This window comes from Chlamydotis macqueenii, chromosome 9 (genome assembly GCF_036417535.1).
Source record: "Chlamydotis macqueenii isolate bChlMac1 chromosome 9, bChlMac1.mat, whole genome shotgun sequence".
Taxonomy (NCBI): Eukaryota; Metazoa; Chordata; class Aves; order Otidiformes; family Otididae; genus Chlamydotis; species Chlamydotis macqueenii.
Genome location: NC_141564.1, coordinates 8,145,769 through 8,168,836, shown reverse-complemented (window position 1 = coordinate 8,168,836; position 23,068 = coordinate 8,145,769). Strand labels below are relative to the sequence as shown.

Below are 23,068 nucleotides of genomic sequence, written 5' to 3'. Positions count from 1 at the left end.
GGAACACCTGACTTGGAAATGACATAGATGCTGAACTGGGAGCAAAGTCCTGTAATAAATAACCGTGCCTCAGTCATTTCCTCCTTTGTGCAGCAGAGAACTGGCACTTGGTGAGGGATCCCTTAATGGCACCAGTGCCGGTTTCACCTTTCTTTTCCTTCTTACTCCAATGCTTATGAAAAAGAGAGAACTAAGCTGCAGAAGCCGGACAGTGAAGATTTCTTCTGGAGAGGTAATTACCCATCCTATGGGGTGCAATTTTCTTTACAGTGCTGCATTTGTTTGGGAAAAAAAAAGCAACAGAGAGAGACAGGCATTGTCAGAAGGTGGCCATTCAAGCAGGTAGGGGGGTGGCCACTTATGACTTCACCAGGAATAAGCATTTAAAATGTTGAAACATCCTGGGATTATATGGGGTCTCCTCCTTACATGTCCATTCTTGGCTGCTATGATAGGTTGGATCTGGAGCTAGCTATAGTGATGTGATGCAGTATGGCTGTGCTTCATGTTTGCCCGTACCACTCCCTCTTTGTTCTGGGTAGACGTTTCTGCTCTGTTGCAGTATTCTGGTTTCTGGCGCAGGTGGAAAAGTGTCTGTCAGTTGTGACTTGCTGTGGCTGACCATGGCCCATCTTTGGCCTCTGTTTGCTAAGTATCATGCTTCTGTACCACCTTGCATTGCTCATAGTAACAGTTCATCACATTGTTGAAGTTAACACACAAATCCAGTTCCTGAGTCCTAAATGAGGACTTCACCATAAGAATAACTGATTATGAAAGATAGAAATTCCTTCTTGAGAGAGTGTAAAAAACAACGGAAAAAAAAAAACCAAGCAGCCAGAAAGAACACATTCATGTTGAATTGCTAAATTTTTGTTGATGTTGTGCTACAAAATTGAGAATTGTCTTAGTTACAGATGAGCTCTGGAGGTTGCCCTAGTCTCACAGGGAAAAGCAATTCTTAATATAGTCAGTAGGTGTTGCGTTGAGGACACAGGCCTTGCAGTTTCTCCATGTGCCAGCCTTTGTTATTGAGTGTGACATTACACTTCTTGTTATTGGGTCACCTATGTGAAAATTACATTTAAAATTCCTGCTTTAAAATGTGTGTTAGCATTGGATTTCTACATCAGCAGTCTGTTATCTCTTGAAGTTTCTATTTTTTTTTCACTTTGGGATCACAATACATTTTGTAATTTTGATAATTAGTTGTTTTCAGCATATCTTATGGTGACTTTAAAGTGGTAAATCATTCTGGGCTTCCTTAGAAACTATCTTCAATTCATGCTACTGTATAGCCTTTTATAGCCACAAATAGGGCACAAAGATCTTGTACCTTGACAAGCACTTCCTAGTTTCCCTTTTGCTATCGTAATGGCCCTCCGTATGGTGAGGACATTGGTGTAACCGACAACAGTGGCAGTATCTGGCATACAGAAGTATAATTGCTCCTTCCATTTACACTGAATAAAAGGTTGTTTATGCACCCATTGATTTCAAATAAGATCATGATTTATGGAAGCTACTTATATCTTCCCAAATAACATGGATTAAAAAAAAAGTGGGAAGCAATTCATAAAATGAACCCTAATTCTCTTACTGCAAAATTTTCTTCTAACATTGAAGTTTATTAAAACAAGAGGGAAAAAACAATGGTATCCTCAAAATTTACCTTGAAGTTTTTTAATGGCAAATGTCATTTTTCAAGAGCATGAATTTCCAAAAATAAAGTGGTGACATGAAACACTTTTCTGATAATTTAGTTGTGAATTTCTAAACCTCAGAAACTTGTATAGCTCCACCGTAAAATGAAGATGAATCATAAAATTATTTAAATGATTCAATCAGAAAAGAGTAGAAATCTAGGTACCTCTCAAAAAGATGTACCATCCATATTACACAGAATTGTAAATAGTTATTGGAAATTTTAAACATCAGATTTTAAATCCTGTACACATAATGGAAGAAATGTCAAGGATTTCAGTGAAATTATTGATGAAGTATCCCATTAATCACAAATATTAATCATACTGCAAACTGGGATTTTGATGTTTCGATGCTTATTTGTATAGCATAGGAGGAAATGGAACTTTCAACTCAGTTAATTTCTAGTTTTCTTGTTATGCTCAAACTTCCCTGAGAACCTGTCCAAAACCGAGACAAACATAATTTAGGGCCAGAATAAAATAACTTCTCAAAAGGCTATGAGAAAATAAGAAATTTGCATTTGAGTATCAAGATAAAACTGGAGCAGGTGTCTCTCTTCTTCATGGGGAATGTTCCGAGAGGTCACAGACTTGCCTGGAATAGTTGCCAAATATCAATTTCTGGTCCTGTAGTGTTCACTCATCTTATTGTAAAGTAGTTTTCAAGCTGTTTGATGTCAAACAGGAATGTACAAAAGGGAAGCAGATGATTCAATATGTCCTCATTGAGCATGAGCTGTAAAATCTGTCTGAGATAAAATGCTAAGACAACATAATTGATAATAGATCATAAAAGGGTAAAAATAGAATTCATTTTTGGTCCAAGGTTAGCATTTTATGGAGCATTTGCTTATTGCAAGCATTTCATTCTTATTATCAACTTTGAGCTGAGCCTTTTCTCTGGGTGTACTGGAACAGTGAACAGAGGAAGACATCCTTTAGAGAAATGGAGGGAGCAGAATGGGTCCCACAGCTGTGAGACATTTGTGAATATGAGGCTGTGGAGACCTGGGCTAATAACTGACGTCTGCTGCACACAGCAGCTACTGAGTCACAGGTTACTCAACAGCCTTAACATGCAGGGATCGCTCCTGCTAGTAGGAAGCGATAACAGGGAAAAAAAAAAACTTATCTGGAACTCTGGTAACATTTAAAGTGAACTTTGAAAAGAGTCTTTGCCAGTGATTTCCCACACACAATAAAAGGCATATGGCAGCCCTCCTGCTGCAGCAAGAGTGCGAGCCAGCAGATCACACCTAGTTCTGGAATCACGCCCCAAATCCAGGTGCAGTAGCCTATGGGACAAGATGCAGCTTCTGAAGACTTTAGTTCCTTGGTTGTTCCAAGGATCACAGCCTAAACAGCATCATCCCTTAATCAAAGGACTGGTGTAGATTTCTGGCCACTAATCTTTTCACTGTTACGTTCTTGACAGTGAGCTCCTAATTTTATTGTGGTTCCCTCCAGTTCCTTATTTTGCTGCTCATGCCTTCATTGCAACTCGTCCCATTCCAGCCAAGGAAGGTGAACTCTAAACTTCAGTTTCTATATGGTGGTAGGTTCAAGCTGTGAGGGTCTGAGGGAACTGAGCAGCTCAGGAAACTATTAATTCAATCTGTGTCACTGAGCTAGCCACTCATAGGAACTGAACTGCTGGGTCAATGGACCAGCCAAAACTCTATTGTGCATTGAATTACATTGCATTGTGGGGTCTTTTATTTGTGAGACAATCTTGAAGTTCAGCCAATAAATGTGCCTAGCATTTGATTGAGGGAACTATTCAGTAAGAAAATCTGCACAGTGACTGTTTCAATGTTGAGAGCATCTCCTGGTTTATGTGGTAGAACTTGGAGCCAACCACCCTTCCCAGTTCTGCAGATTCTTTGCTTTGGGTGGACGGTTTAATTGTTTCTAGTTTGGGTGTAGTTTATTATGGTCTCTTTTGCTTCAATGAAATCCGTAAACAGAATTATTTTAAGGCATTTTGCTGTTATTTTTCACAAGCAAGCATCTCAAGGAAACCCCACAGTCTGTTCTGATCAAAGCTTGAGCCCTTTTCTGGCCTAATGTTATGTTTTTGGCACTGCAGGTTACACACAGTGACCTGAAACATAATGGTGGTTTTCAGAAAGGTAAGTTCTATTCTTTGCTGTGATTTACTGATCAGCCTGAGGCCCAAAGGGGAGAAAATTACCTTAACATCATGGTTCCTCTCAGAAAGAAAGTAGCAATAACCCGGTATCAACACAATATAAAATACCAATCTCGACTAGTGATGCAGAGGTATCTTGCCTAGCCTGGCTGTGCTCATGCTGAGCTGGTGACCTCTGTCACAAGGTGTGGCACTGAAACTACAGTTTTATTCAATGCAAATGAGTGTTGTTAGTCTATAGCATTCTTCATAACCTTGTACGAAGTTTATAGATGCTTTACGCTACAGTTGTTTGGTTTTAAATGTAAGTCCATAAAGTATTTTAAGAGGAAAAAGAAACAATTTTTCAATAAAACCTTGAAACTTTGACAGTAAATAACAAAAATTTTATATAACAAGACACTCAGCTAGAAAGCTGGTTCCTCAGCAGATGTAAGCCAGTTCATACCCACTGAATATCTGACCTACAGCTTTGTTCAGTTTTCATTCCAGCAATGATAGTAAAATGTTCTATTTTAATCTGTATTAGTGCCCGGAGCAAGAGAAGGTATTCCTGGGGGCTTGACATTGGGGAGTGTAACTGGGACAGCAGCACAGGCAACACCAAGATGGTGCTTGTTCCTCGGAAAGGGCAGATGTAGCTCATACCTTCCTCCAGTTACAGCAGAGCAGTTCTGCTTGCTTCTGTACTTGACAATAGCTTTTCTTCTTCCAAGGGTGATCATGTGTGGCTGGAAACTCAACAAAACAGTGAATTTAGCGTCCCTATCGGGGCAGTTGTGAAGGACTCTGACTCAGGACGGATCTTGCTGGAGGATGATGAAGGCAAGGTGGGCTATGCTATAACTTTCTGTAAAAGAGGAATGTAAAAGTACAAAGTACAAAAGAATGGCTGTTATATTAGGTTAGTCCAAAGACTTTGGTAATGGCCAGCAGGATATACTGAAAGAAAGAATATAACAATAACGCAAGTATAGGGTGTCCTATACCTATAGTATAGGGACCTAGTATCCCCAGGTCCCAATGCTATGAAGACTTCGAGCTTCCTGAGCTAGAGATTGTATATCCATAGTTAAGAAAAAGAAACGGACGAGCTCCAATCTGTAAATTTGGTGGAGCTTCAGGTGAAATCATGATCCCACTGAAGGCAGTTGGGCCGGGGTTTCATCCCTACCTCATACATGTTGTGGCTGTGATGACATGACAGAACTGCACTCTGAAAAATGTTAAAGCTGGTGGTGTCCAGCACACACCTGAATGGCTTCATCCAGAGTTTTAAATGATCTGGTCTTGGGGAGCAGCAAACCAGTTAATTTCTGTAGTTCAGTGAACTGTTAGAATTTGCTAGTTTGAGCGTGGATTATACCGTAGCTTATTCTGGCCTAATATGACTCTTTTGTTTGCCTCTAAGCAACAGCATAACACATTAAAACTGCTGCTTTGCCTTTTTCAGGAACACTGGATAACGGCTCGGAACATGCACATGGTGCGCCTGATGCACCCCTCCTCTGTCCAGGGGGTGGAAGACATGATCTACCTCAGGGATCTCCATGAAGCAGGCATGGTGCACAACCTCCTCATTCGCCACCAGGAGCACAAAATCTATGTGAGTGCCAGTGTCACCAGGCGTAGCACTTTCACAAACAACCTGTGCTACATATTTAGCAGAGTGACCCAAACAGCCTGCAAGCCTTTCATACGTGGGGCCCTCAGCTACCTTTACTGATTGAGAGTGCCAAGGAGACACAATACAGTTTTTCTTTTCTTTCATTTGAGTACTTTGGCTGTGAAGAAGGGAGTTAATAGCAGTCTCCGAAATCACAGATATATACATAGGTAGTGACCCTGCTTACTTTCTCCTAGAGTGATGATTTCCACCAGTGACTGACAGTTAGCTAAATCCAGCCCATGTTACAGCTTAGTGCTGCTATTACCTGCAGCTGTAACACAGGATCAATCTAACTAGCACGCAGTGACATGGCTTGGATTGTCCTCCAGTACAAGTCAATGATTACTTGAATCTGATAAAGAATAAACCTGGATATTTAGGACACCTGGTTTCATTTCTTGTCCATTGCAGGTTTTACCTGTGACTTTGAGCAACTTAACATTTTTAGTTTCTTTGTTCTTTAGTTCCCAGTTTGTAATATGATAATAATACTCAGGTTTTTGCATGCTTTGCCTCCCGTGTTGTATACCCTACTACCTTCACAGGAGAGGAACTGTCTTACAACACAGATGTGATGTTTAGTGTAAATAAGGATTTCTTTTGTAGATGCTGCAGCTATAACTACCAAGATGTGTGTATAGAGCTGTTATATTTGATTCTATCCGTCTGCAGTTGTCTTAGGTACAAGTCTTTGAACAATCTTGTTGCCTTGCATTTCCACAGCCTCCTTCATTTCAATGGTGCTGTTGTTTACAAATTTTACTAAATGACTGCATGAGTAACACAACCATAACTTTTTCCATTAGCAAAGTTCAGCTATGTCTAAACTAGAACACAAAAGCAGCTTAACAAAACACTACAAAACAGCTTCTGGTAACACATAAAAATGCCACGTCAAATTGGACTTTCTCGTTCTTTAGCTTGAGACAGTGAACTGAGCTGTGATTTGACAAGGAGATTATAGCTATCATTCTTCCTTTTGCAAAAACTTCCATATCCTGGGATATTTAATAGCAGCTTATAATGAGGAACCAAATTTTCAGCCTCACCCAAGTGCTGCTATGGATCTACCAGGCTTCCCTCCTGCCTCTGTTTGGATTTACACTGCAAGTGGCTTTGGTTGTATTCTTGTTTGCAGGTTCGCTGCTAGAGGTAACGCTCCTATCTGTTTTCCAGACTTACACAGGATCAATCTTAGTAGCAGTGAATCCATACCAGCTGTTGCCCCTTTACACAGTTGATCAGATCAGACTGTACTGTAACAAGAGGATTGGAGAGCTGCCACCTCATGTCTTCGCCATTGCAGACAACTGTTATTTCAATATGAAGAGGAATAAGAGAGATCAGTGCTGTGTGATCAGGTGACTGGACTCAGAGAAGATGAGTAGCAGAAACCAAGTCCGACATGTTTTTAGGGCACCTTTGTGGGCATAGGAGATCTTCCAAATGGAAGGGCATGGATAGATCTAGACGTAACAGGAAGGAAATATTTTCTCCTCTGCTATTTCATTTTCAGTTAGGGCTGCAAAAAGTAGAAAGATTTCTCAAGTCCATTGTTTTTCCCCAGAATCTTTGAATGTGGTGATATATGGTCACTACATACAGAAACATAAAATAGGAGCCTGTGTGATGTGAGGCTATCTTTTACCTTGGCGGCGTGATACTTCTGTTACATGTATTTTCTGAGAACAGAGATTCCCTGGAGAGAAACAACCTCTGCTAACCTGAAGACAGAGGGAAGCTTTATTTATCCTATAAACACATAAAATGTATCAATTTTCTGTTAATCATCAGTGTGAAGAACCAGATAGTCTCATTGCAATAATATCTGATTATAGCTGAGGGAACTCAGTTGATGTGCTAAAATCAGCATTGAAAATCTGGCAATGCATTAAAGAATAAAAATAAGAGGTCATTTAATTTGCACTGGTACAGAATGTCTTCCATGGATTTGCTTGGTTTTAATCAGTGGGAAAATTTAGTCCTCAGCCCAAGTCTAAAACACAACTTACATTTAGCAGATAAGATAAAATTCTCCAGCCCTCCGTGAATGACAGTCTGATCTGCCATTCACAGGGTAAATAGAAGTGGGATTTTTTTCTTTTTAACTTGGTCTGCCATTTTGCCACTCTAGAGTAAAAAAAAAGAAGGGAAACCTGTAATGATCTTGTTTCTTACTGCAGTGGAGAATCTGGAGCTGGGAAGACTGAAAGCACAAAGCTAATACTACAGTTTTTGGCAGCTGTCAGTGGCCAGCATTCCTGGATAGAGCAGCAAATCCTAGAGGCCAACCCCATTCTGGAAGGTGAGTTATTTAGCAAACATGCCTGATCTACCACCTTTATCTCAGGATTTTTTTAATCGGATAAAAAAAAAAAAAAATCAGAAACAGATCTTTGAACCATTAGTATTTGCATAACTGCTAAAAACCCTGAAACACTGGTGATGTAGGGTAGAACTTCTCTATATTTTCCTGCTACATCCCCATGAAGTCCACAGCAGCTCCCGTGCTGTAGGAGGAGGTGTTGCTATAGTATGTAACCCGGAACTGCTGGGAACACAAGAGTCCTTGGGAATGCAGAGCCCAAGGTAAAGACCCATTGTTTAGCATTTACACTAAATAGGGGTGAAGTGACTGGCCAACCATGGATGTATCTTTAGGGAAGCTCCCCAAGACATCCATCTTTCTCTGTAGAGGGATCAAGTGTGTCCTTCTGGAGGTCCTCAGACTTGCCCAGCTCTCTTGGCTGGCCAGATATAGGCTGCATTTGGATCATTTGAATATGTCTTTTTAAGAGCCAGTCATCTGGATGCATGGTATGCCTCCCTCTCTCTTTAGTAGGCAGCCTGAGAACAGAGATTCTTCAGTGCTTGTCAGCACTGTCATTTGGAATACAACATGTAAAATACTAGCAGCAAAAAAAAAAAAAAAGAAGGGCATAAATAAATAGATTTGATGATCATTAACTGCAATAATCCAGATATTACCTCTGTCCCTTGCTCATCAGCTTTTGGAAATGCCAAGACAATTCGAAATGACAATTCCAGCCGCTTTGGGAAATACATTGATATCCACTTCAATCAAAATGGTGTGATAGAAGGAGCCCGGATAGAACAGTTTCTTCTGGAGAAGTCCCGGGTTTGCCGGCAGGTGAGGGCACTGGTGGATGTCCATTTTGCCTGCTCCTGTGTTACAAGCCTATGCTGACAAGGCTGTCCATTGGCCTATTTCTTTCTTTTAGGCTCCAGAGGAGAGGAACTATCACATCTTCTACTGCATGCTAATGGGGATGAATACAGAGCAGAAAAAAATGCTGAATCTGGGCACTGCTTCAGAGTACAGTTATCTCACTATGGTAACAGTCTCTGCTTTCTTCTCCATTATCCCTCTGCCATTTGCTTCTCCCAGCAAGCAATTACAATCAATAGGAGCTGCAGATGGGTAGTTACCAAATCTGAACAGTCCTTTCCTTAGAGTACCAGAAGCAGTAACATCAAAAGTGCTGTGAGCTGCAGTTTCAGAGATTTATTGTAAAGGAAGGCCACCAGTGGGAGGCAGCTTGTTGCAGTTCAAAGCTTTCTATCAAAGTCAGACTTAAGAAACATAAAGACTTAAGAAACATATTAAAGCAGGTGGGAAATATCCCTCATTTTCACAAGTGCTGAGATTTCAGATCTCATGCCAGGGAGAATACTAATGGGGTATATATACTTTAGGGGAAAATGAATAAGCAGAAACAGTGCCAAGAATTCTAGTCCTTATATCTGATAAATCTTACATACGTAAGCTGGCATTCAGTCTAATCTCCAACAGCTAATGTTAATGTCCACGTCTAGGTTTATGTTGCCATAGTGGCAGGAGTGGATGTTCATAGGTGAGATTTTTCAAGAGTTAATTGGTTGGTTTAGGACATGAAAGGCATTGTGAAAATCCTGTGCTTTAGCATATGCAGGTATCTTATACTAAATATGTCAGCTGGCTTGATTTGGGCTGTTCTACAGCTGTGGAAAAATGGGGCTAAGTCCTGCCTCTGCTGAAGCTAATGGGAACTGGGCATCTAGTTTCAAAGGAAATTAAATCAAGCCTATAAAGCTGTTGCTGGAGTCTCAAAAGCAAAACCATTAAAATTGCCTGAGGTTTTTTTTCAAATTTAATGTTTCCAAAATAGCAGTGATCTTGCAGCAAGAGCTGATGAGAGCAATTCACACATCGGCCATTAAATAGATAGATCTGAAGTTCCTTGGGTCAGCAGTAGGGCATATAGTACAGAGAGAGGAGGATTAGATTAGAGGAGAACATATCAATGGTTTTGTTCAGATCAGCTTTTGGCACAAGCTGGCTTGTTTACATGCTGTAAACTGAAACGTGTAGAAATACTTCACTTCTGTAATCATCACACTATATTGTTGATAATAGCAAGGAGGAAAAAGGCATTTTCCCATCTCCATTAGGACTGAAAATTGTTCCTATCCAGAGCAGCATCCTAGGATCTGCTCTGCAGGCTTTGCTGAAGGTTCTTCTGAGGCTGCCTTGGATGCTCCCATCTGTCTTCCACTAGATCCTAACATTCTTATGTTGAGATTTGTTTATAGTACTTGCTTTGATTTGGAGTTAGGGCTCTTAATTGTCCGTTGACAAGGCAGAGAGAGGAGACTAAGGCAACATGGCCTTGTAAGTGTAGGTAGCCTTGTCAGTTTTCTGTCACTCTGTGCTCCAAAGCAGCCTTCCCCTCAGCTCTTCCTTTTGGCTTCCCCAGTATTCAGTCTAGCCCTGGAGAAATGCATTATTTAGCCCTCTCTGCTAATGCATTCTTCTTGAGAGTAGAGATGAGGGGAAAACAGTCACAGGAAGAGCATATAGAATGTCTAAACAGTTTTTTACTTTGGATCTTGTGACAAGTGGCTCACAGGGCATCCACATTGCATCAGCCTGCAGGTGCTTTGTTCCTTGTATGGGTACCAGGAGGATTTTCCTTACCTGTGGGTGTGGTGTCTTGCAGGGCAACTGCACCTCCTGCGAGGGCCGAAATGACGCGAAGGATTACGCCCATATCCGTTCGGCTATGAAGATCCTCATGTTCTCAGATTCCGAGCACTGGGAGATCAGCAAGCTCCTGGCTGCAATCCTGCACCTAGGAAATGTAGAGTTCGAAGGTAAACTCAGCATTGTCTGTGCTTGGCCTTTCCTCAGACTTCATGGTAAAGGCCAAGAGGTGCTGTCTGCTTCCACCTCTACAGATTAGGTTGTGCTACTCCGCCCTGTAGAAATAGATGAACAGGGTTGGAAGGGCAGGCAGATAAGCACCACGAAATTCTGATTTGTGACTCCACTGCCTACTATTTTAAAAACCATCGTCTTACTATTTTGTCGTGCCATCAGGTTTCCATGGGTATAAATAGGCCTGCATCACACAAACTGAAACAACAGATAATATAATGCTATGTTACATTTGCTGGTTGTTGTTCTACACAAGCCAGAGGATGCGGGAGCAATTGAGTGATGTTTGCTGTGGAGATGATAGCAGTAATTTTCCTGGCCGAGTCTGCTGAATGCTCATCTGCATAAGTGCACTTCTGGTCTGGCACAGGCACAGTCTGAGACACCCACCAGCAGGATGCCAGAAGCTCTCACATTTTTAAAAAAGTGCTCCTCACTTTGTGATACAGAGGCTCAATACAGTGATGCCAGCTGGATTCTTTGGAGTAATGCTGGCTGCTAAAATGAGGGATTTCCCTCATTCCCTTTCTTTGTCTAAATTTCCCACAAGCCAGATACATGGAAAAAAATATTTTCAGAAACACATTTTCTGAAGTCAGATACCACTTCTCCAGATCCCCAATAGCTATTATTTAAAATTAATAACCTTGTCAGTTCTGCTTCTATTTTTAGCCTCATGTTCTGCAGTTGTGAGGGCCCTATAAATCTCAGGATCCCTGGGCGAAATCAGGACCCTCCTTAGTAAAATCATCAAAGCCAGGAGTTTCAAAAGGGAACTTACTGCCTTGCCATATTCCCAGAGCTACAGGGTTACAGAAATACAGCTGCAGTAACAGCACAGCCCCTAACTGTAGCAGAAGTGATTCACCCTGAGATTGACTGTTTCCTCATTGTAGCGGCTGTGTATGACAACTTGGACTGCTCTGATGTGATGGACTCACCACACTTTTCAATTGCAACCAAATTGCTTGAGGTAATGGACTCTCATCTTCTCCTACTAGTTCTCTCCTTCACCCTTGCTCCCTGAGCACCCTGACAAAGCACGCCTCTGTGGAGTGTTTTTGTATGGATGCACATAGAACGGGCATGTCCCCTCCTTCCTGCCAAGTGCTGCTGTTGCAGATGTTTCTCTGGGCTAGGAGATCTTTAACTGAGATAGCAGGCTGCCAGTGAATGCTGCCGGACAGGCAGTTTGTCACAGCCCTCTGATACAGACCTTGCTGGATCTCCTTTATCCACCTGGAATGACCAGGTTGCCATGACTGTTCCTCCAGGTGGACTCCAGTGAACTCCAGAACAGCCTCACAAACCTCTCCATCATTGTCCGAGGAGAAAGTGTGTCCAGACCTCTGAACATAGTTCAAGCTGCAGATGGGAGGGATGCTTTTGTGAAGGTATTGGTGCTTACATCTTTTCTGTTTAGATTGTGGCTGCTTTCAGAGCTGTCCATCTTACTAGTTGATGAGCCTTACATGGCAGACATTCACCCAGAGGGCTCCGGTCCCTCGTAGTTTTCAAGCATAGTTTCACAGCATTGTAACAGAATGATAGCAAGCAGTAAACTACGTCCAAAGGCTGTAACTTGGGCTCTAATGGGCTCTAATTCCTCTTTAATTTTTTTTCTCAGGGTATATATGGACGGATTTTCCTGTGGATAGTGAACAAGATCAACTCAGCCATTTTCAACCCAACTTCTCAGAAGCCTAAAGACAGACGTCAGTCTATTGGGCTGCTGGACATTTTTGGGTTTGAAAACTTCAGCAACAACAGGTAGGAGGCTCTATATTAATGTCCACTGGGAAGCTGAAATACAGCTGATGTAAAGAGAAAGAATGAAAAACAGACATGTGTTCTTTCATTATCATCTTGATTCTCAGAAAAGCAGTGACATTTCCATCACTGCATTTTCCCAATGATGATCATGCAGAGATTCCATTTTTCTTCAATCTTAGTCATATTTCTGCTTCTTCCCCCACCCTTCATTTTGGTGCAGCCATTGCACATGTCTATTCCAAACTCTCAGATATTTTCTCAGAAGAGAGGGCTATGCAGCTGCTATGAGTTGGCAGCCACTGTGTAAGAATGTAGTATGTTCCATGTCTCTGTGAAAGCTTTCTGGTTCCATAGCATTTTTACGATGTCTCTTGGGATGTATTTTGCATATAGTACAAAGTAGGCTGTGTTGTGTTCCCACTTCAGCTCATGCTTCCATCTTGCTCAGTGTTCTCCTGTCCCTTTCTGGGGGCTGCTTCATTTCTCTACTCTTAAGGACAGGTCAGCAAAATACCTGGTCAGTATACCATTGTCCTACTGCTACATCTCCTACTGGTGGTTTCAGTCCCAAAGCACCATTTCTGTTTGCTCTTCTCTACAGGGGCAGCATTTCTCTCACTTGTATGGTACCATATCATCACATATTCTGCAGTCTTTTCCAGTCCATTTTAACAGATGCATCTTGCTCACTTTCAACAAGATAACATTCCTCACTGACTTTTGGAACATAGTCTAGGACCTGGTCAGCCCATCTTCCATCTTTTGTATTCTCTCCTATTATTTGATGCTATTCCCAAAGGCTGCAATCCACGTGCCGCCTCACTGTGGCGAGCACTCCAAAGGCACACACAGTGTGCCAAGCAATTACCAGGTAATGAAATTCAGAGGCAGCATTAAGGACTAACTAATAAAAGAAGTAGTAGTGCCAGTGCAAGTAAAAACACATTGTACACTCATACAGTCAAGTTATTTTCAGAGTTACATGTTCCCCTTTGTCTCCAGAGTTTCTTGAAACACATGCAAGATGTTTCCTTGCTTACTCAGCAACACTAATCATCCGTTGGCTCGTTTTTGCTTATTTTTATCATAGCAGAAGAAGCATCTCTTATGTTGCCAAGATTGGCAATATGCAGTGGCAGTGATCATTAACAGTGTGAAATATAGCAGTAGTGTATCTGGATATGTATTTAATACAGCAAATAAGCAAATACCAGAGAGCAGCACAGCAGTGCCCAAGATTCAGGAATGACCATGGGTTCCCATCTTGTCCCTCTCCAGCTTTGAGCAGCTCTGCATTAACATTGCCAATGAGCACCTTCAGCAGTTCTTCGTGCACCACGTCTTCAAGCTGGAGCAAGAGGAATATCTTGCGGAGCACGTTGCCTGGAATAACATTGACTTCACTGATAACCGCCAGGCTCTGGAAGTCATCGCGCTCAAGCCTATGAATATCATCTCCCTCATTGATGAAGAGAGCAAGTTCCCAAAGGTAAATTTCTGGTTTGACTTATAATACCTGGCTTTGCACAGAGCTCACAGGTAACATTTAGCTTAACACACAGAAAAGTGCAAAGGTGGCTTTTGGATACATTATGAGAGACAATGTCTTCTCCCCATAGATATTCCTTATAAATTAACTCACTATACAGATGCGTCACTCTCTGATGGAGTGTGCTCTTCTTGGTACCTCACTGTTTAAACTCTTAGAGCTGCTCCAGACAGAGAAGGAAGGAGTCCAGATCATTTTACAAGGGCTTATTTGGAAGTCTTTAAATTCTCATATTGTTTGAGTATTGTTCTGCTGTTAGTCTGGGCTGCAGCTTGCTCGCTCTTCTCCTGGATGACAGACCTAGTTGAGCAATGTCACTGTTGTGAGGAAATGTTATTCTGCAAAGGCCATTTCAAACAGGAGAGCAGAGATTAAAGTAGCATCTGATCTCAGACACCCCTTCAGAACACCTTCATAGTCTCCAGAGCATGGTGAGGCTAAGCAGGACCACTGGTACAGGAATCAGATGGCAATGTGGGCTTGTCCAGAAAAGCAAGCCCCTGCCTCAGCTCATCTGTAGTCCTCAGGTAACAGTTTGAAAGGATCATGTACAGGCATACAGCTTTCCCCTTTCTTCCCTAAGAATAGGGTGGTCCTGCAGTCAGGACAAGAAAGCATCTCTTCTATGATTCCCAGAGCATGACTTCTCAGATAGCACAGCACTCACTACCCCTAGCATGGGCCAGTGAGCAGAGCTAGCCTTGCATGCACTGCAAAGAGATGACATTGTGATGGCATCCCTTGAAGGGGAGCACTCAGCTGACTGCCTTGCCAGAGGATGTCATGATTTGGGCATTCTGACTGGTATCTGCTCAGGGCAGTCTTCTTCCAGGGATCTTTTAGTCTTGCACCAGTTGGGGAGTGAAAGAATTGTGCCTGTCTGGGAGAAGGAGCATGCACCCCTTAAGCGTGACTGGATAGGATGGTTTGGGAAGGTTGGTGGGGGGCTCTGCTTGTAAGGTCCAAAGATGTGTGAAATTCTCAGCACACCTGGTGATGTTAGTAAAGTTACAGGGGCTTGTATACACCCCTAAAATACTAGGCCTTACACTCTGGTGGTGTGTTCTGTCCTGGTGCTTGGGAGAAGGGTCTGTATAAAAGGGAAGACACTCCTGGCACTACCTTCCTCCAGATCTACTACACAAACAAGGGGCAGAATTTGAGCCTTTAATACCTCTGAGCACCACTTCTGTTTGTTTGCTGAGCATAGGCCACTGCTGTGGGGAATCTGCTTAACTGTCCTTTTTTCTCTATTTGTTTCTAGGGCACAGATGCTACCATGCTCGTCAAAATAAATTCCCTCCATGGCAAAAGTAAAGTCTACATTCCACCTAAGAGTGTCCATGACACCAAGTTTGGCATCAACCACTTTGCTGGGGTTGTCTTTTATGAATCAAAAGGTGAGCCTATCTCTGCTGGATACAGAGGGTGAAGAGAAGGGCATGACCTACTCTGGTCACCTCCTCCAGGGTGGTGTTGATCTGAAGTCAGATCAGGAGGATTACTCTAAAGTAATCTGCAAGTTACTGTAAATGAGGTGGATTTCAGCTAGACAGAGCTGTACTAGAGCCAGCAGGCTGCGGAGATGACAAGCTGATTTTGTTTCCATCCTATAGATTTCCTTGAGAAAAATCGGGACACACTGAGTGCTAATGTAATGCAAGTGGTTCATTCCTCCAAAAACAAATTCCTGAGAGAGATTTTCCAGGTGGAAACAACCCCACCTAGTCTGGGACGTGGGACCATCCGGCATCTTGGAGCTGACCAGGCCTACAAGGTTGGCTTTCTGGTATTATGTTGCAGAAGCAACTCATTTCTCCTCCCTTCCATAAGGCTGTGGCTGTTCTTGACCTCCTCTTTCATTTGCACTGTCTCTACAAATCTCTATCCCTTTCATTCAACTCATTTCTGCAAAGGAGTCTGCAGGAAAAGTCAGGATCTGGTGTTCATGCTGTAAACAAGTGTAATGTCAGTCCTGTCTGCCAGGACTGCATCCCTGGACATCTGTGTAGCCATGCCTGCAGGCTCTCACAGAAGCATGAGTCATGCTACCTCCCCACATGCTGTCATCAACTGGATGTGTTTGCTTTGTGTCTGCCTGGGCATCCATGTTGCATTTACATCACCAGGATGGGTGCAAATTAGTAGAAGAAACTGTCTTTCAGAAGGTTCACTGGAACATAGCAAGGCACCAGCCAGAGACCCCTCTGCAAAGCCAGTAACCTGGGCAGAAGCCAGCAGCTAAACTGCTGTCATACCACACACATATCCAGTCTGCTGGGACCATAACACCAACAGGTCTGACTGGGCAATTGGCAGGAGGGTCCTGGCCTTTTCCTTCTTGAGAGGGCTGACAGGCTAGCATGAAGGAGCAAATAGCTGTGCTGTCACAGAAAGAGTGTCTCCTGCTCCCAGTGACACCTTTAGACACAGTATTACTGCCCTGCATATTGCTGCAACTTTAGCTCTCCCTCCTGGCCCAGAGGCTTTGTGTCAAAGTTCACGATGGCTAATTATTACAGAAACATCTATGCCTAGTGGTGTAGGGAGCCCTGAGCTGTGCCTAGTGAAAATGAGACTGTAAAGTGCAGTGGACTGGAAACAGTGTGGGGCAGAGTTCAAGTTCTCTGCCCTGCTGCAACTTTCACATACCTTGATGTCTGAGCATTTAACTACGTAGTGTCAGCATTTTGTGAAGGTACTTTTGCTTTTAATGTTTATATCTTTGAGTTTTCCTGTCAGGGCACAGAACACAAAGTCAGCTTGCTATCTTACCTGTTATCTGTCTATTCTCCTGTCACTGTTTTCTGATCATGTCCTCTCTTCCTCAGTCTCTGTCCCACTGTGGCTTTCTGCTGTCCAGAACATCTGGCCATGGACAGGTAAACATCCTGAGGGAGAAAAATGCCAGAAGTGGTACATGCCTTAACAGAGAACTGGCTTAGCATCTCTAAAATGCTATGAATACTGAATACCTTAGATTAAATATCAGGTCTATCTACATTGCTCTAATGATTTTTGTCTCTTTAAAGAAGATTGTGTTATTGAAAGAAAAACCTTTCCTTAGGAGAACACTTAGAAAGTACAGCAGCATGTAAAGAAACAAGCTACTAAATGTGAGCTACTGCCCATTTCAAAATGCAGAGAAGTCAGCTGAAATACCCCTATTCGTTTCAAATGGGGTGGGCCACTGTTAGAAAGCCAAGAAGCAGGCTACAGAAAAGAATAGTGAATGAAGTGCCAGAAAGAACTTCGCTGTCCTCAGGTCTCAGAGTTGCTCTCCTGACCCACCAGAGAAGAAAAGTCACCACCATCTCAACAACAAATTCCAGTTTAACACTGTTATATGTGTGAGATCATCAGGGCGTGAGCTTCAGACTCATGTGGCCATCCCACTGATTTACTGGTACAGTAGTAAAGCCTCTAAGACCTGGGAGTTCATTCTCATACAGCTTAAATATGTATATGCTGTTATCATACCTACTTCAAACAGATGCTCGTTAGCTCTAAGATGCATCAGAGCTGCTATGAGACGTTCCTAGGAACTGTTTTCCAAAGGCATGAGTTTTTGGTCGCTGGAGGGCAGCATTGCCCTGCAGCTAAAGCAGAAGGTGGCGACTTGAGTGTTAAAAAGGGCACTTTAAACATAAGAACCAGCAGAATGAGGTACCATAAAGACCATGAAAGTGAGAGGAACCACTGGACTTTAAATTATTTACTTGGGGGAAGGAAAAAAAAATCCACATCCCACCAAAACACCCCAAACAAACTTTATACGTAGATGTATTGTGCTGCAATTATTAGCTCTGTGCCTGTATGTAAAAGGACAGTGGAGTCCTTTTGTAACCTGGAATCTGCACTGTTGTCACCATAATTTAACGTGCCCATAAAACATACAAGGAGGTAGAAGCTTAGGCCTGTTGTGATGATCTGTGAAAAAGACATACATGGAACTGTGCTTTCAGAGAAGCTGGGTAAGTCAGGAGCTAACTAGAGCCAAGTGCAATCCATCTAGGGGTTACACTATTGCAGCTGGGTGCAGAATTCAACCCAGGAGTGGTGAGACAAAGCACTTTATATGCAGCCATAAAAAGAGTATCTCTTACCTTAGTAAAAGTTTGCCTTTCCACTGCTTACTGTAATATTCATAAGCAAGGCAAGCAGTCATCCTAATCTCTAAGGAATGAGCTGTTCTGGATCTTTAGCATTCCTAGTTAGCTATGAGATGGCAGCAGAACGTCCGGCCTGGGGGTTATTATTGTTTTGGGAGTGGCTGTTTCACATCAAGCTTTCAGGCATACACTCATGAATAACAGCTTGGCACCCAGGCCCTATACTAAATCCAACCTTTCTTGGAAAAGACAGGCCTATGTGGGCTCCTGTGGGGGGAATTTCTTCCACCACAGCCGCCCCCACTGCCTAAGTAGGTGAAAGAGCTCAGCGGAGTTTCTTCACAAGAATAACCCCAAATTATAAAGATGCAGATGGCCGATTTAGCTCCCATATAGGGTTTTAGTTGTTTTTGTTTTTTTTTCCTGGCAGTTGTGTGATACTGTTACATTGTAAAAAAATACAAAGATTTATTAATTGGCCCTCTGACAGTGAATGATGTAGCAGACAGCATGTGCTTACTCTTCCCAGGGCTTGGATACCACCAAACGGCTCTCTACTCTGGGAGGACAGTTCAAGCAATCCCTGGAAAAACTAATGAAAATCCTTGAGCAATGCCAGCCATGCTTCATCCGCTGCATCAAGCCAAATGACTACAAGAAACCACTGGTAATGTTTTAACAAAATGAGGTCTTGTCTTCAGTAAACTTTTTAATTATAAAAAGCTGCTAGTTGCTGTGTAGCGTTTTATATCTGTACTTCAGCCAAGAAGACCTGGAGCTCAGGCTATTACTAGAATAAAAAGAGTGGTAGGATATAATATTCTTAATTTACAAAAACATCTCTAAAACCACCATAGAGTAACAGATGATAAAAAAAAAAAAAGCACATAGCTGTATTCCTAAGAGGAGTTGTAAAAGACTTTCCTGTAAAGACAAAACTGGAGACTTTCTAGCCCTCAACAAGGGGACAAACAAAAAATCATTAGGATCCAACAACGATCATACTATGAAATAGCCTGAGAGAGAACAGGAAAGCTGTTGGTGTTTAAGAGGGGCTTAATTGACACTACAGCAGAAGAGGAGCATATTTGTCATTAAGACACATAGCTGGAACCCAGGAGATCACAACTATCATAGTTTAGTTCTGCTCAGAAACAAGCTACACAGTCTCTCACTCACTCCTCCCACCCTCCAGTGGGACAGGGAGGAGAATTGGTAAAGAAAAGAAGGGAAAACTCATGGGTTGAGATGAAAAAAATATATTAAGAGAACAACAGAAGAAAAGAAATCAGAGACAGAAAATAAACAAACAAAACCCAATAACAGAAAATACTTAAGCATAGCTCACAGTGGATCCTGATGCCCAGCTTCCTCTCAAGTAGCAGAAACCTCCCCTCAGCACCCTCCTCACTTATATATGGAGCATGAAGTCCCATGGGATGGAATGGCCCTTTGGCCAATCTGGGTAACGTGTCCCAGCTGCTGGCCAATTAATAACCTATCCCAGATGTGTCCCCCAGCCACAGGTGCCACGAGCTCCAGTTCCTCTCCCAGCTCAGGTGAAAACTAACTCCATCCCAGCCAAAACCAGGACAACAATTCCGTTCTACATTAAAACCTTCTATGGTGTTGGTCAAGTGACATAATAGTTTTTAAAGTACTGCGTGTGAGTTACTGAACCTATTTTTTAGTCTGCATTACAAGAAACTAGCAGCACTCATTCTATGTTTTGCATGACTATGCCCAAAAGGCCTAAGTTGCTACTGCAGTTATTCACACCTGCAAAATGATATGAACAATTAATTGTTCATCTGAAATTGCAGTTCTAGAATTGAAAATGATTGCTAAAGCCAGACTGAAGTTAATGGACTGATTCCACTGCCAATAAACACAAATATGAAGACCCTTTGGGTGACTTGTTTATGCCTGTAATGAATTAATTTAGGGCACTAAAGAAATAAGAAGTGCAATTGAAAAAGCATAGTAGGCCATTTTGCATGCACTCAGAGGTTGGAGGTTAATAGATATGTTCTGAGGAATGCTGCATGTGTAGCTTCTTTCAGTGCTAAGTCTCCTCCTTGTCTGCTTTCCCTTTCAGTTGTTTGACCGGGAGCTGTGTATCAAACAGCTGCGATATTCAGGGATGATGGAGACCATTCAGATCAGGAAAGCTGGCTACCCAGTTCGCTACAGCTTTGAGGAGTTCTTTGAGAGATACAGAGTTCTCCTGCCATGGTCTTGCCGAGAACAGGTGTGTTAGCATAAACTTGGTTTAAGGCTAATCTAACTTTGCCTTATAAGGCAAAGTCTTTCCCACAGTAGAAAGTTCTTGGATTATTGCTGGCACAGTTGAGAGAGCTATCACCACAGTAAGTGTCGTCACAGGAACTGTAGTTAAATACTTACATACTCATTTGGACCTTAGCTGAAATGGTAGGGGTGCTTTTAGGTCCGGCTATCCTTGACCTTCTCCACACAGACATCCCAGGCAAAGTGGCATCCCCATTGACCTCAGATGTTTATTTTCTGTGAGCACGCACTTCTGAGGTCTCAAACATCCTTTTCACACTTGAACTCTGGAATGCTTGGCCATGCACTCATGTTCCTCCTTTTCTTGCCCATTTGAGCTGAACCATTTTTATTCATTATACTGTCAGCCCAGAGGTCTGTAAGACCTCATCTGTTTCTGTTCTTCGCCCTTTGAAATGCAGGGCAATAGATCCTTACATAATGTGCTATGTTTCCAACCAAGCTCTAACATGATGATGCTTTTGCACATCAGCTGAAGAATGATGCTCGACAGAGCTGTATCAGCATCTCTGAAGCAGTGCTGGGCAAGGATGAAAGCTGGCAAGTTGGAAAGACCAAGATTTTCCTTAAGGTAAGTAGAAAGGACAGTTTATTGTCTCTTCTCTTTAAACCTGGGTGCTTCACAGTATGGCTTGACCTGTTTGTGAAAGAGTGATGACCCAGATGGACTGGGTAATCTTATAAACTCTTGAATCTGAGGCTGGATCTTTGGTCCTGAAGGCCAAGTAGCATGATGGACACAGCTTGGTGTAGGAGAGACTAATCCTGTTCCTGTGCTCCAGTGTTGGAGCTGAAGCATCACAGTGCAATGTAGTGGTCTCTGCTCAAGCCTTGAGCATAAAAACGAACTGGACACCAGCACACTGTTGCAGGGGACTTCCTTGTCCGTAGCATTCCCCTAGGTAAAAACAGTCTTACTGCCGGCAGATTCTCTGCTTGTTTGTGACTCCAGCCAGACATGGTGCAGTCAGGTGGTATGCACTCTTCCGACTGCAGTTCCGCAAATGCATTTTAATCGCACTACATCATGCTGATTTGGGGCCTCTTTCAGACCATGTGTCCAGTTTTCAGAAGTTGTCGGGGGGTCTGCTCAGCTGCCATATAGATACTTTCTTTTAACAGGATCATCATGATACAGTACTGGAGCTGCAACGCCAAAGTGTAATCACAGATAAGGTTCTTCTTATCCAGAAGGTGATGAGAGGATTAAAGGACAGGTCAGTGATCTTACACTTTGATTTGAAGCAGTAATCTTGTGGTGCAGTTTAACACACTTGGTGAAGCATTTTTGGGTATGAAATATATCAATCCATACCCTAAATTCAGTGTTCATCATGTAACAGTGCACAGTGCATCTATGCAGATTTTGGACAAAAATTTGTTCTGGCTCAGTTTCTTTATTTTCACGATGCTTTTCAAAATGCAGGGCTGTGGCATGTGCATCTTGTATGAAGAGGAAGGGCTGGAAGGAGGATTTGCACTTAATAATTCTAGTAAACAGTAGGTATCTAGAAAGCAGGAAATTCCCATGGAATCTATCTCCTCAGAGCTACAAGAACTCTCTTATTTAGGATGCTTCTTTGATACAAGACATAGAAGACAATCAGATAGAAACTAACTAGTTCTCCTGCTTGCCAAAGATGCACAATTCTTGCATTTTGTCTGGTTTAGTTTGAAATATCTTCAGAAGTGAAATTTAGTCAGTGTCAAGTAAACATTTGTCCTCATTAAATGCTTTACATCATGATTTGTACTTATTAATCTTATACCCCTCAACCAGAACCATGATACAGAACTGAATCCTGGTTTGGTTTAGAACTATTCCTGACAGCAGAAAAGCAAGAACTATAAAACATGATACAAATGCCCCAAAACTTCCCCCTTTTTTTCAAACTCTGCCTGCTATCTAACAGAGTATCACCTCTCCCTAAAAACTTCACCTCACTTTTATTTTTAAATCGTCAGAGCTATGTGCCACTTCTGACAGCCAGTTTGACAGCTTCTACCATGGAACGTTCATCTTTCTAAGATGGGCTCCTAGTTCTGGCAGTTAGGACACTGGGGAACAAGTGGTCATCAGATGGAGGAGCTAACTTATCCAGGCTTAGTGCAAGGGCTTTTTCAGTTCTTACAGAGCTCTCCTACCACAGCAATGAATTTGGTCTGCAGTTGCTATGAGTATTTTTGCAGCATTAATGGCAATGCCAGCTTGGATGTATCAAGGTGTATTAGTAGTACTTCTATCTCATTCTTTCTACTAGCAAATGGATGGCAAAGCAAATGGGAGAACAGTTTGTGAGCTGATCTGATTCATGGTGCTGCTTCACTTGCAGAATGAACTGAGCCTAGGTGAAATCTCCTAAGCCCTTTATTGACAGAAAAAGTCAGGCAAAACAGCCTATTCTGGCCTTTCCACCAGCACAGAGAACAAGTAAGCCGACAAAATGCTTTGAGTGAGGATAATTTTGAAGCGTATGGTACAAAAGTATCTGACCAGACTAATCTTTCAGCTACAATATAATAGTTTTCTTGGCCTACTCATAAGCACGAAGAACAGCCCTCACTGAGCTTCAAACTTG

At 42.4% G+C, this 23,068-nt stretch overlaps 1 protein-coding gene across 1 annotated transcript in view; it reads left to right on the top strand.

The window, feature by feature from the left end:
- The first annotated feature begins 3,820 nt into the window (after positions 1-3,820).
- Positions 3,821-23,068, top strand: part of MYO7B (myosin VIIB) — a 48,214-nt gene continuing 28,966 nt past the window's right edge. The window contains exons 1-18 of the mRNA XM_086754235.1: positions 3,821-3,838; positions 4,575-4,688; positions 5,312-5,464; positions 6,704-6,888; positions 7,711-7,832; positions 8,536-8,678; positions 8,770-8,883; positions 10,528-10,681; positions 11,642-11,718; positions 12,020-12,139; positions 12,373-12,515; positions 13,797-14,007; positions 15,332-15,467; positions 15,684-15,844; positions 18,709-18,846; positions 20,278-20,430; positions 20,962-21,060; positions 21,612-21,706. Coding sequence (XP_086610361.1) covers positions 3,821-3,838; positions 4,575-4,688; positions 5,312-5,464; positions 6,704-6,888; positions 7,711-7,832; positions 8,536-8,678; positions 8,770-8,883; positions 10,528-10,681; positions 11,642-11,718; positions 12,020-12,139; positions 12,373-12,515; positions 13,797-14,007; positions 15,332-15,467; positions 15,684-15,844; positions 18,709-18,846; positions 20,278-20,430; positions 20,962-21,060; positions 21,612-21,706 — 2,336 coding nt within the window. The remainder of the gene's footprint in view (positions 3,839-4,574; positions 4,689-5,311; positions 5,465-6,703; positions 6,889-7,710; positions 7,833-8,535; positions 8,679-8,769; positions 8,884-10,527; positions 10,682-11,641; positions 11,719-12,019; positions 12,140-12,372; positions 12,516-13,796; positions 14,008-15,331; positions 15,468-15,683; positions 15,845-18,708; positions 18,847-20,277; positions 20,431-20,961; positions 21,061-21,611; positions 21,707-23,068) is intronic.